Source organism: Chanodichthys erythropterus, chromosome 17 (assembly GCF_024489055.1).
Source record: "Chanodichthys erythropterus isolate Z2021 chromosome 17, ASM2448905v1, whole genome shotgun sequence".
In the NCBI taxonomy this organism is placed as follows: domain Eukaryota; kingdom Metazoa; phylum Chordata; class Actinopteri; order Cypriniformes; family Xenocyprididae; genus Chanodichthys; species Chanodichthys erythropterus.
In genome coordinates this window covers 20,351,702-20,365,416 of record NC_090237.1, presented here as the reverse complement: position 1 = coordinate 20,365,416, position 13,715 = coordinate 20,351,702, and the positions used below count along the sequence as shown (strand labels likewise).

Genomic DNA, 13,715 nt, shown 5'->3' with positions numbered 1-13,715 from the left:
AAATGTCAGAAAAATAGATTTACATTTATTCGTTCAGCAGAGTATAAATGAAAAATAGCACTACATATCCAACTTTCAATTGTATGTTTGAGCAGAAGTGAAATGCTGAAAAGGAAAAAAAAAAATTAGGAGTTATGGAAAAGCCTTAATTTATGGTTGTAGTTAAGTGCTTGTGGAAGAGGTGTGTCTCTGGTGTGTTTTCCAGCTGAATTGGCCTACTTTTAAACTATTTTCCCCCGCAGGACATATTGATATATTGACGTATTGCATAAATTATTTTATATTTACATTTCAAATTATATTTGACAGAACATAAACTGGGTGGAGTAAAATATTTCAATCAATGAGCTTTGAGGGAGTTGCTTTGACACAAATTTCACGATTTGATTTCGATTCAATATCCTTACACATGGATATAGTACGTCAATTTTTCGCAAGGAAAAAAACATCTAATGTTGTAAACTACAGGGGAACAATGTCAGATGGTACATTATTATTGAGAACGGATTTAGACAATATTGCACATAATGCTGTTTTTTATAATATGATAATACATTTTAATGGTATTAGAGTAAATATATAACAAATATGTAATATAGTGCATTTCTTTTTGCAAAATAATCCTCTCTAAAGTACATTTTTCTCACTGACTATAATGGCTGTTCTGAGGTAAATGTAATCGCTCAATCAGCTGCGGTAATGTTAAGAGAGACACATTTCAGTAAGTTGTACTGGCTCTTTCAACATATTCTCTGATGTTAAAGGGATAGTTCAACCAAAAATGAAAATTTGATGTTTATCTGCTTACCCCCATCACATCCAAGTTGTAGGCGACTTGTTTCTTCAGCAGAACACAAATGATGATTTTTAACTCCAACCGTTGCCGTCTGTCAGTCAAATAATGCGAGTGGATGTGAACTTCTACTATAAGAGTAAATAAAACTTGCACAGACAAGTCCAAATTAAACCCTGCGGCTCGTGACGACACATTGATGTCCTAAGACACGAAACGATCGGTTTGTGCGAGAAACCGAACAGTATTTATATCATTTTTAACCTCTAAAACACCACTATGTCCAACTGTGTTCAGCACTCGCTTAGTAAGGTCTGATAGCGCTCTGACAGCGGCAGTGATGTCTTGCTCTCATTGAAGTATATGCGCGAGACATCACTGCTGCTGTCAGAGCGCGATTAGACCTCACTAAGCGAGTTACTGAAGAAACAAAGTCACCTACATCTTGGATGCGCTGGGGGTAAGCAGATAAACATAAATTTTTCATTTTTGGGTGAACTATCCCTTTAATTAATGTTTATTTTGTACTGTACTAAGAGGAAGAGATGATCGGTTCACTTGTCAGTCGTAAAGGTAAGACGATTTAATTAATGAAAACATATTTTGAGTAGGTATTTGGAATAGATTAATTGGTAATTGGGACTATTTTGATTTGCACATGGGCTCCTTGTTACGCAGATCTGGGAACCCTACTAACTTTCAAAGTTTCATTATCCTGAATGATGTTAACCAAGTTTATTTCCTTATCCAAATATGCTGAGTATTAGCTAGGTTGTTAGTCTATGTTTCAGCATTGCACATTAGTGAAGCACAAACTGCTCATTTGATCTACTCTGAAGACTCATTGTTTAGACTGCTGAGTTTGTGCATTATATAAAGAGTGTTTTAATGTATTTCAAAGCAATATCCTTGACCTTGTTTCCTGATCACTTTGTAAATACCAAAAGAATGTTAGATCGTTTATTAAAGAGCAGCTAATAGGATTAAAGTAGACCATGCTGATATAGTTTCAAAAAAAGAGCTTGAACCTGGAAAATAGGTAATATAAGCTGTCAATCAATACGCAGTTATCACATTTTTATTAGTTTTGGGTGTAATTAATTTTTACACATGAAAAAGAAAAGAATAAAAAATGATTTACTAAAATGATCTATCACCAAAGACATTCTACAGCCAATAATAATATAAATTCTTTTTAATATCATTATCAGGTCATAAGACATGATTAAGAAACGAGTATTACATTGTATCCGAGTCCAGTAAACAGAGTTTTAAGGAGAAAGTGGAACAGAGCAGCAGAATACAGTTTAAACCTCTGAATACAGTTCATTATTAAGCCTCATTTGACAGAGGCACAATGCATCTCTCAAAACATGTGCTAATACATCTCCAACCCAACATGACATATTTACCTCTCTAGACCCTGGATGGAAGTTCAACTGAACTTAAGCAAGTTTTTTTACGCCATTACTGTAAACCTGGTATTACCACATTATAAGAATTCAGTCCTTTTACACCTACAAAAAGTCCTGAGATAAGTGGCTTATGAGTAACAATGGATCAGCTGCAATCAGCTCCTTTAATACGATAAACTCTCGGTGGTTTGTCATGAGGCAAAACAAAACTTGAAGCGAATACATCTAGGGTGGAATCGTCTGTTAGAGAAACGTGTAAACATGCTGGTGACAACGATAGTAAGGGGTTATTGAAACAAGTGCTGATGTCAGTCAACTTAAGCAAAAAAAAAAAAAAATGGATAAACATTTATGGAGACTTTCAAAATAAAAAGTTAATATACATGGGGTAGAAACATGGGCTGAAAAAAAAAAAAAAAAAAAAAAAAAAGATGTTGCTACTAATTAGTGTAAGAAACACCTCTGGATAGAATCTCCTGTGATGTTGAGAAAAGAAAACTACTGGAGTGAAGCATGAAGAGAGAGAGCAGCCCATCATACTGCAGTGACTGCAACATCTGAAAATACAAAAATAAAATAATAAGTAATTAAATGTATATAAATTGGCATAAAAAAAATTATTTGCACTTGGTGTAAATACACACTCTGAAATATAAACCAACAGCACAGCTTTACTCACAGTCCCAATTAACAAGTGCCTTATTCGTCTGCGGCAGACATGCCTTTCACTGGTTCGGTCTCTCGCATCTATGGGCAGAAAAAAAAGAATTTCAGACATGTCAATATTGGATATTTAATGACGTGGGCTAATGCTTCTATCCTTTTTTACTTTTAGACCTTTGCTGTCATCTAGCATTCACTTAAAGTTAATCTTTAAAACATTAATAATTTAATAACACCGTTAAATATAATCTTTAGCAAACCTCAAAATGAAAAATAATTTCATAATGTACAATATAATGTTGCCTGAATTGATTGATTCAAGTTAAGCATTTTAATTGATTTATTTAGGTACAAATAGTACAAATTCTAATATTCGCCATTTATCAATTAGTTTGGACTTGAAAATGATTATCGGCCAAAACTATATTGGTGGATCCATAAATTAAATAAAGATTCTCCTTTGGACAAGGTCATTCACCACTGGATCTTTACTCCATTCAGTGTTGTTTCAGTATTATTTATATATTATTAATATTGTGAATTGGCTTTTATTTTTATATTTTCACTTTTCACTTTTGTTATGTGCTTTTGTCATTTTTTATTGTTTTTTTTTTATTATTATTATTTCTATTTAACCTTTATTTTTGTTTTAGTACTTAAAATTTAAAACTCAAAGGAAATAAAATAATTTATGTTTTTCATCTAACATTTATATTTTATTTCAACTTTATTTCAATTAACATTTTATTAATAGTTTTAATTAACAAGACTGAACTGCATCTTATGTGAAAACCTTTGAATATTATAAATCACTGTGGTACAACTGTCTGCACTCTGTTCATAACTCACGTTATCAAGTTCTTTCTGCGTCTCCTCCTCCATGCGGCGGATGTCCTCCATGGTCAGATTGATCCACTGGTCTATCCAGCAGAAGAGCTGTCTGTGAAAGTTGGTGAACAGACGCTTCTCTTGCTGAAGTCAAACCAAACAAACATTAATGTTTCATGAGTCACTGCATTAAAAATAGACCAACACACAAACACCAAGCCCTCTAATAAAATGAACAAACACTGACTGTTTATCTTTCTAAACTGCACCTCCATGATGGACATTTTGTTGAGTCAAACTGAAGCATGAGCATGAGATGTTTTATAGATTTATACCCTGTGGATGAAACTCTCCACTTTATTCTGCAGGCCAAACCACTTGAACTTGACAGTGACAAGTTTATAGGCACACATATGAGGGCAGTCCGTCTTCTGAGGAAGTTCTTTCTGCAACACACAGGAACAAACTTTATCAACTTCAGGACTCTGCAAAAACGCTGGAGCTATTTATCTAGAACAATTAAAGAAACTACACAGACCTTCCAGTCAGGTCCTAATGGCCCTCTACCAGTCTTCTGTGATTTAAACGTGGCTGGATCCTCGTCTGGTTTGTAATCCTGTAAAGATGTTTAAACTGTCAGCAAGTCTTAAAGTTTGATCATGCATTGAAAGTAAATACTCAGTTTTCCTTACCTTAGTGTCCACCTGAGACCTGTCTGCAATGTCAATGTGTACCACCTCAACCTTCTTCCACTGTTCGGGGTCAAGCTTATGGACCTTCAAAAAATAGAAATGACGGTTAGTTTACAAGATTCTTACAAATACGATTTTTTGCTCATTGTGGTGATGTGCAATTATAATATTTTGCGCATTAATATGCATAATGTCCACTGCCTACTCACGTTGTCCTGTTCACCGAGGTCAGGCTTGTGCCACGTCTCAATCATGACTAGAAAATTGTCCTTCATGTACTCATTCTATAAAAATACACACAATAGATTTGATATACAGACACACTACTGTTCAGTCTGGAGTCAGTAAGATTTCTTTTTTTAAAAAGGAATAAATATTTTTATTTTCTAAGAATTGCTCAAAAGTGACAGTTAAGACTTTTAGTGTTACAGAAAATAATATACTTTCTAATTATCAAAGAATCCTAAAAAAAATACATCAATGTTTCTACAAAGGCATTAAGCAGCACAACTGTTTTCAACATAAAATAAAGCACCAAATCAGAAAGATTTCTGAAGGATCATGTGACACTAAAGACTGTAATAGTGGTGCTGACAATTCAGCTTTGCATCAGAGGAATAAATTACATTTTTAAATATATTAAAATAGAAAACAGTTATTTTAAATTGTAATAATATTTCACAATATTACTGTTTTTACTGTATTTGGATCAATACATTTCTTTCAAAAACTTTTTTTTCCAAATCTTACCAACCCCAAATTTTTGAAGTGTAGCATAAATATAAGAATAAAACCGGTTTACTTGTTAAAGGAATTGTTAATGCTGATTATTAATATTATTATTAATAGAAAATGTTTAATTTAGCTACACACAGGTGTCTCACACTCACCGTAAGAACTGGAGCGATGAATGATGATGTAGGGAGCGCATGAAAAAGAAGAAAAACATTTTTGAAGTGAATTTCCTCATTTCTACGAGTTCTGTGTTTAATAGGTCAATCATGCATAATGTTTGTGTTAATGTGTACATTTAGTGTACTGTGTGCAGTACCTGTGCGACAGTAAGGATAAGCATTCCAGGCCTTCTCGTGGATATTCAGGGCAGATGAAGGGGCCAGTAATCGTACAAAAGTTGGCACTTTACTGAATAAGACAGAGAGATTGAGATTCCCAGAGAAAAACTGAGATACAGACTATGACCAATTTTACTGCTTGATGACATGTGATAACCCTTACAAAAGAACCTGATAATAACATGGCACTTGAATATAGACCATAGTACTGAATAAAATTACCTTTGCAAGCGATAGATCTTGTGCGTGTACTGTCCTTTCTCTCCATCCTCCTTCTCATAGGGCTCGTTTTTCAGGACCTCCACCCCATCTCCACCTCCCGTCTCATTCTTACTAGCCTCTGCTACTGAGAACAGCTGACCAACCTGGTACTGTATATGAGAGAATTATGTTAACTTGACTTGTTCATATGCAAATTGCACTGTAATGCCCAGTGTTGGGGAAAATTACTTTTAAAAGTAACGCATTACAATTCTGTGTTACTCCATAAAAAAAGTAACTAATTGCTTTTTATGAAAAGTAATGCGTTACATTACTTTTGCATTACTTTTTTTTCTCACCTGGGCTGGGATTGCTTGTTTGTTTTTTAATAACAGAAAAGTTATATTTTTGGCAAACGTTAAGGCCCTTTAACACCAGAAGTGAAATGAATAAGCCTCAGGCTGAAGGAAAAGAATATTTACACCTGTACAGTAGAGGGCGCAGCTCAAACAAACCTTTCAGCTGTGCTTAGTCTCGCGTAGCCAGACCTTCAGACTGATCACAGAAGGTCTGGACTATAATCACTGCCTTCGTTGGCCAAGGACCACCCAAGAAGACGTTTGACTCACACGTAACGCAACCAATCACAGTTTGTTTTGTTCCGCATCATGTTAAGGTCGTGTATATGTAAAGTTGATGTCTCTGTAATAACAGACCGGCTTGCATCTATAAATTATTAATTCAAGAGCATTGTGCAAGTTTACTGCAACAATGGAGCCACGAACTTCACATACTTTTGAAAATCCAGCATTTAGTTGATCCTGGTAAGCGTTTGTAAACACGACGGCTTTCTTCTTCCACGAAGGGGTTTAGTGTCACAGCCATAGAGTGTAAAAAAAAAAGTTTCCATTTGTTTCCAGACGGACCCTTAAAGGACACGGCACACGCATCTCCTGGACGTCCTGTTTAATTAAACCAACCAGATGACGACTTCGAAACTCCTGAAGTGTTTTCAGTTAAGTGTGCCATATGCATCAGACGTTCAGCTAACAGTCTGTGGGCATGACGTCTGAAGCTGAGACTAAGCTGTGCTGTCGTTCTGGATTAAAGAAGAATAGGATACAGGAGGAGGAAGATCAACACTTACTTCTAAATCTAATCTAAAGTAATTTTTCCTTATTAGTATGGTTGAATTAGATCATTGAAGGTCAGCAGCAAAGACACTGGTTAACAAAATGAGATTAAATACATAAAGTATAATTTTGTGTAATTTAAAGGTGCCCTAGAACGTCTTTTTAAAACATGTAATATAAGTCTAAGGTGTCGCCTGAATGTTTCTGTGAAGTTTCAGCTCAAAATACCCCATAGATCTTTTTTTAATTCATTTTTTTTACTGCCTATTTTGGGGCATCATTAACTATGCACCGATATGTAGGTTGCGGCCCCTTTAATTCTCATGCTCCCCCGCCCATGGAGCTTGCGCTTGCCTTGAACAGCATAAACACAGTTCACACAGCTAATATAACCCTCAAAATGTATCTTTACAAAGTGTTCGTCATGCAGCATGTCTAATCACATAAGTATTGTGTTTATTTGGATGTTTACATTTGATTCTGAATGAGTTTGATAGTGATCCGTGGCTAATGGCTAATGCTACACTGTTGGAGAGATTTATAAAGAATGAAGTTTTATTTATGAATTATACAGACTGCAAGTGTTTAATAATGAAAATAACGACAGTCTTGTCTCCGTGAATACAGTAAGAAACGATGGCAACTTTAACCACATTTAACAGTACATTAGCAACATGCTAACAAAACATTTAGAAAGACAATTTACAAATCACTAAAAATATAATGTAATCATGGATCATGTCAGTTATTATTGCTCCATCTGCCATTTTTCGCTATTGTTCTTGCTTGCTTACCTAGTCTGATGATTCAGCTGTGCACAGATCCAGACGTTAATACTGTCTGCCCTTGTGTAATGCCTTGAACATGGGCTGGCATATGCAAATATTAGGGGCGTACCCCCCGACTGTTACATAACAGTCGGTGTTATGTTGAGATTCACCTGTTCTTCTGAGGTCTTTTAAACAAATGAGATTTATATAAGAAGGAGGAAACAACGGAGTTTGAAACTCAGTGTATGTCATTTCCATATACTGAACTCTTGTTATTCAACTATGCCAAGATAAATTCAATTTTTAATTAAAGGGCACCTTTAATATAGTTAATTATTACAGGTTTGTGTAAAATTCTGAGATTGCATTTTACTGTTTTTATTCATTTTGAGGAATACTGAATGTTTTCGTGCAAGTGGGATGAGTAAAAACATGTTTACGTTTAGTCTAGAACTACAATAACCATCATGTTCACACAGCGCACACATTTCTCTCAACATGGTGACAGGAGAGCTGTGAAATGTGAAAAAAGTAACTTGCGTAACTTATTTGAAAAAGTAACTTATATATTTTGTTGTAAATTGAAAAAGTAATGCATTACTTTACTAGTTACTTGAAAAAGTAATCCGATTACATAACTCAAGTTACTTGTAATGCGTTACCTCCAACACTGATTATGACAAACAATTAAACAAACACATTAAAAGCAAATGTATTCTGTCATGTCATGGCTGCGTACAGTACTGGGAGAGGATTCAACATCTACATAAATAAATAGCCATATACAGACAGGTGTGCCATAAACAAACGGACACACTTCTAGAGGAAGTGTTCAAACTATATAGCCTGATGATGGAAAAGAGGGAAACTGGTGTCTAATGCTTCTAGCAAATACAAGTGCGTCTCTAGTTCTCCAACTCAGACAAGCTTCTGCCCAAGACTATTATACAGTAGATGTATAAAAATATTTTATAGCAAGTTTTGGACACTTTGGAAACAAATCCAAACCATTTTATCAAAATAAATTCTGGCTGCGACAATAAACCAATAATTATTTTTAATGTTATGACACATAACCGATAAATTGTAGATATTAAAAACCCATACTATTTTTTCCTACAAAAGTTACAAATAAAACTGTAAAAACTAAATTATTTGCTACAAGTGAATTAAAGTGTTAGTTCATCCAAAAATGAAATTTCTGTCATTAATTACTCACCCTCATGTCATTCCACACCTGTAAAACTTTTGTTCCTCTTCGGAACACAAATTAAGATATTTTTGATGAAATCTGAATGACTTCTGTCCCTCCATATACAGCTACGCAGCTACCACTTTGACGCTTCAAAAAGTTCATAAAGAGATCGTAAAACTAATCCATATGAATTGAGCGATTTAGTCCAAATATTCTGAAGAGACATGATTACTCTATATGATGAACAGATTTAATTTTATTCACATGTAAACATTGATCATCTCACACATCAGATAAACAGAAGCTCAAGCATGTTCTCTTGACATGCGAGAACCAATGAGCTTCATTCTCGTGTGTTACGCAACACATTTGAGCTTCCGCAAGAGGTTTGCTCAAGCAGGTTCTGTTGAGCTTCTGTTTATGTTCACTGATCAATGTTTATGTGTGAATAAAAGTCTAAATTCAATCTGTTTATCATATAAAGCAATCGTGTCTCTTCAGAAAATTTGGACTAAACCGCTTGATTCGTTTTGGATTGTTTTGTTTTTTGTGCCAATAAGCCATATAACATGTTGAATTTAGGCATAACAACAATATAATGCTCACTATGAAAAATTGACATTTATTCTGAGGTGTGTCAAGAAGATTACACATAAAATACTGAGATCCAGACACAAATGAGTCATGCAGCTCCCAGCAGCCCCTGCAACTACACTGGGCATGTCTACAAAACCAGCTTCCACAATGTAATATCCTCTAGGTGCTTCCCGTTTCAGCTGGTCGGGTAGTTTAATTCTCCACTAGTCTGTATTATGTGGCCTTTTGCACAGGTTAAGAGAGAAAGGAATGCAACTGCACATGCCAAACCTGTGTTTGTTTTTACTGCCATTTAGACAGGAACAATTGACTTCTTCAACAATGATTTCTTATTCAAACACTACAGATACAGAATGATGGCATCAAGGCACTCAGATATCCAGGGTTAAAACACACCAATCTAAAATAAACAAATACTACAACAGGGAGGGTAAGAAATGACAGGCATAAACAAATTCAACCTTTGCTTGTTAAGCTGGAGCTGAGATGGTACACTTGATAAAGTCCGATAAGCCTGGTCTCGGGTTACAATTAATTATAAGCTGTCCTAGTCTACTGTATACAGGCATGCCGCTAACTAGGCCACTTTCCCACAAACCTCGGACTGTTTCAATTCATTGTTTTGAATGTCTAAACTCCTGCCTATCATGACAAACAGATAGGTGGAGCCTGTAAAACTGGAGTAACAGAAAAACTGTCATTATGCCAAAATCCATCCATGAGCCTTTTCAAATTATAATAGATTATGATAGCACCTGTAAGATCTCAAGAAAAGGGAAAAATTACAGTACATACCTCTTCAACAGAAATGGGCAAGACGACTCGACTGAAAGACAACATAGAAAGGAAATTAAGTCAGCAAAAATGCCATTGTGACCTTTGAACTCTTCATTCATTCAACCACATTTATTTATTTGGACAACTTTGTATCCCACAAGACAATGAAGACAATGGCATTAAAGGGATAGTTCACCCAAAAATGAAAATTTGATGTTTATCTGCTTACCCCCAGCGCATCCAAGATGTAGGTGACTTTGTTTCTTCAGTAGAACACAAATGATGATTTTTAACTCCAACCGTTGCCGTCTGTCAGTCAAATAATGGGAGTGAATGGGAACACAATCAGTAAGAGTCGAAAAAACTTGCATAGACAAATCCAAATTAAACCCTGCGGCTCGTGGCAACACATTGATGTCCTAAGACACGAAACGATTCGTTTGTGTGAGAAAACGAACAGCATTTATATTACCTCTAAAACACCACAATGTCCAACTGCGTTCAGCACTCGCTTAGTGAGGTCTGATCGCACTCTGACGACGGAACTGATGTCTCGCACTCATTGAAGTATATGCACAAGACATCACTGCCGTTGTCAGAGCACGATCAGACCTCACTAAGCGAGTGCTGAATGCAGTTGGACATAGTGGTGTATTAGAGGTAAAAAAATTATATAAATACTGTTCGGTTTCTCGCACAAACCGATCGTTTCGTGTCTTAGGACATCAATGTGTTGCCACGAGCCGCAGGGTTTAATTTGGATTTGTCTGTGCATGTTTTTTTCGACTCTTATTGATTGTGTTCCCATTCACTCCCATTATTTGACTGACAGACCGCAACGGTTGGAGTTAAAAATCATAATTTGTGTTCTACCAAAGAAACAAAGTCACCTATATCTTGGATGCGCTGGGGGTAAGCAGATAAACATAAAATTTTCTTTTTTGGGTGAACTATCCCTTTATTTATTAGTTTATCTGACAGGGACAATGCAGTCAGACATAGCTACAGAGCAAAGTTTGCAGCCGATGTGATGCACATAGAGTTTATAGCAAGTGCTAATTTTCAACTCCCGTCCCTGGGCAGTAACACATAATAAAACGATATTCAATTCTAAAAAAATACACAGTGCAATTTTACATATTCACTCATTTACACTCAGACATTTACAAACGGGTACAGTTTTGGTGTTAATAACAATAAAGTTTAATAACTTTAATAACATCTTATAAATTATAAACAGTTAGAACTTTAGTTATTAAGAACTGAAGTTGCTTTATTCATTAACCTCACCTTTCCCAAGTCTCTTTTGCAATCATGAAACAGTCATGTTCTGATAATATTGTGTCATAATGAGTGTACTTCATAGAGTCATCTCAAATTGGATTAAGATACAGGTGAGATATGTGACATAAACCAAAGTTAACAAAAAAGGTAGATGTCTGCGTACAGTTACAGCTCCAGAGAATTGTATTACAACCAAGAGCAACAAAATAAACTGATGAAAAAATGCATACTAATCTTTTAAAACCAGGATTACTTCCCACATTTTAAAATCCCCTGATAATTCCCAGGTTTTCCATGACGTGTCGAATTAAAAGTTCTTAATCACCAGATTCACATCAAGTATTATAAAAGCCATTATGGCTGTAATGACATCATAACAACGACGTAGTGACGTCTAATGTAATATTTCACAGTTGTTATAAAATTAAGGCAGCACTTCATTTTCTAGTCATGTCAATATTATTGTCATAATATTGTTAGAGGACCAATTCCTGATTATGTATATGCTAGCAGCACATACTTTTAAGTCTCAAAGTGCACTTTGACGTGACGTGCACACCGGTGCATTATTACGCGTGACCGGCAGAACGGTAGCATGTGACAATCACATTCATACTACCTGCAGTTTTTAGTTTGTAACCTCAAAAAAAACAAAAAAAAAAAACTTTTTTTTTCCACTTTGTAAAGCAAATAAACTGATGACTGTTCAAAGCTAATTCGAATTGACTGGAATATAAATAATAGGACAATAGATCAAACTTTAGACTATTTGATATAACTTAATTAAGTTAACACTCCGAAATAAAACCCATTCATAATTAATTAGTCAAAATAATATCAACATAAATCTACTTTATTTGGCAGCTGCCGGCGAAAAGTTAGCAAACACGCGCCCCAAACTCAAGTTCAGCGCGAGATCAAAACTTCAGCTCAGTTAAATCATACAAAAGTACTTACAATTCCTTTATTAACATGTTATCGCCTTCGACTCCGCGTGCTCAACATTCAAACTAGTTTAAAGAGAGTTTATTCTTCGACTCTTCGGTCCTCCCCGCCGCGACTCGTTTTCAGTTCAAGTTCCTGGATTTCTCATTTCTTTAAATTCATTTCCTGAAAGATGTCGACAGGATCGCCGCGTCGTCACGGCAACCACACCCACTAGAAGGGAAACCGGGCCGTGAGCGAATCTGATTGGTCAAGAGCCGCATATAGAAGCTAGCGCCACACCCTGCTCTCGCACAAACACCACACGGGCTCACAGAAACTGTGACTGTGTGTCCACATGGATGTCAGGCAGATGTACTCGTTCCGCTGGTTTTAACTTAGGATGAGAGCTCAGCAGAAAGGATTTGGGTGTGAAGTTGTTTTTATATCTTAAGCCTATTCTGTCCCAGACCTGACTTTCCAGTCAGCCTGACAGTGACAGATAACTAGCCTTTCTCCATTCCACGTTAATTCATGTTCAGGACTTGTGCTATAGCACAATAATGTTTATCAAGAAAATGTTGTACTGCTCCTCTTCTATATACACTACTACCAGTCAAAAGTTTGGAAACATTACTATTTTTAATGTTTTTGAACGAACTCTTATACTCATAAAGGCTGCATTTATTTAATAATAAATACAGAAAAAACAATATTTTGAAATATTATTACAATTGAAAATTATAGTTTTTATTTTAATATACTTTAAAATATAATTTATTTCTGTGTTGCAAATCTGAATTGTCAGCATCATTAGTGTCACATGATCCTTCAGAAATCATTGTAATATGCTGATTTATTATCAATGTTGGAAACAGTTGTGCTGCTTAATATTATTTTATGACCCATGCTACTTTTTCAGGATTCACTGATTAATAAAAAGTAAAAAAAAAAAAAGCATCAGCATTTATTTAAAATAGAAATCTTTTGTAACAATATACACTACCATTCAAAAGTTTGAGGTCAGTATTTTTTTTTCCTTTCTTTTTTTTGAAAGAAATTAATACTTTTATTCAGCACGGATGTGTTAAATTGATAAAAAGTGATAGTAAAGATTTATACTTTGAATAAATGCTGTTCTTTTTAACCTTTTATTCATCAATGAATCCTGAAAAAAGTATCACAGGTTCCAAAATATATTAAGCAGCACATGATAATAACTGTATATCAAATCAGCATATTAGCTTTGCATTACAGTAATAAATTACATTTTAAAGTATATTAAAATAGAAAAACATCATTTTAAATTGTAATAATATTTCACAATATTATTGTTTTTTTCTGTATTTATTATGAAATAAATGCATCCT

At 35.0% G+C, this 13,715-nt stretch overlaps 1 protein-coding gene across 1 annotated transcript; it reads right to left on the bottom strand.

Moving 5' to 3' along the window:
• Window positions 1–1,849: 1,849 nt before the first annotated feature.
• On the bottom strand, window positions 1,850–12,518 carry pitpnaa (phosphatidylinositol transfer protein, alpha a). The gene is made up of 12 exons (XM_067365534.1): window positions 12,379–12,518; window positions 10,156–10,186; window positions 5,687–5,835; window positions 5,443–5,534; window positions 5,282–5,289; window positions 4,601–4,675; window positions 4,392–4,475; window positions 4,238–4,315; window positions 4,035–4,145; window positions 3,721–3,843; window positions 2,888–2,955; window positions 1,850–2,765 (listed from the first exon to the last, which is right to left on the bottom strand). Exons 1-11 carry the CDS (start codon window positions 12,393–12,395, stop codon window positions 2,908–2,910), a joined length of 816 nt encoding a protein of 271 aa, XP_067221635.1. The 5' UTR covers window positions 12,396–12,518; the 3' UTR covers window positions 1,850–2,765; window positions 2,888–2,907.
• Between the last annotated feature and the right edge of the window lie 1,197 nt (window positions 12,519–13,715).

Excerpts from the sequence above, each read along its gene's own strand:
- pitpnaa (XM_067365534.1), bottom strand. Across the intron at positions 3,844-4,034 it reads TGGAGAGTTTCATCCACAGG|CAAGAGAAGCGTCTGTTCAC; the intron begins GTATAAATCTAT and ends GTTTGACTTCAG. Across the intron at positions 2,956-3,720 it reads CGCAGAAAGAACTTGATAAC|ATGCGAGAGACCGAACCAGT; the intron begins GTGAGTTATGAA and ends TTCTGCCCATAG.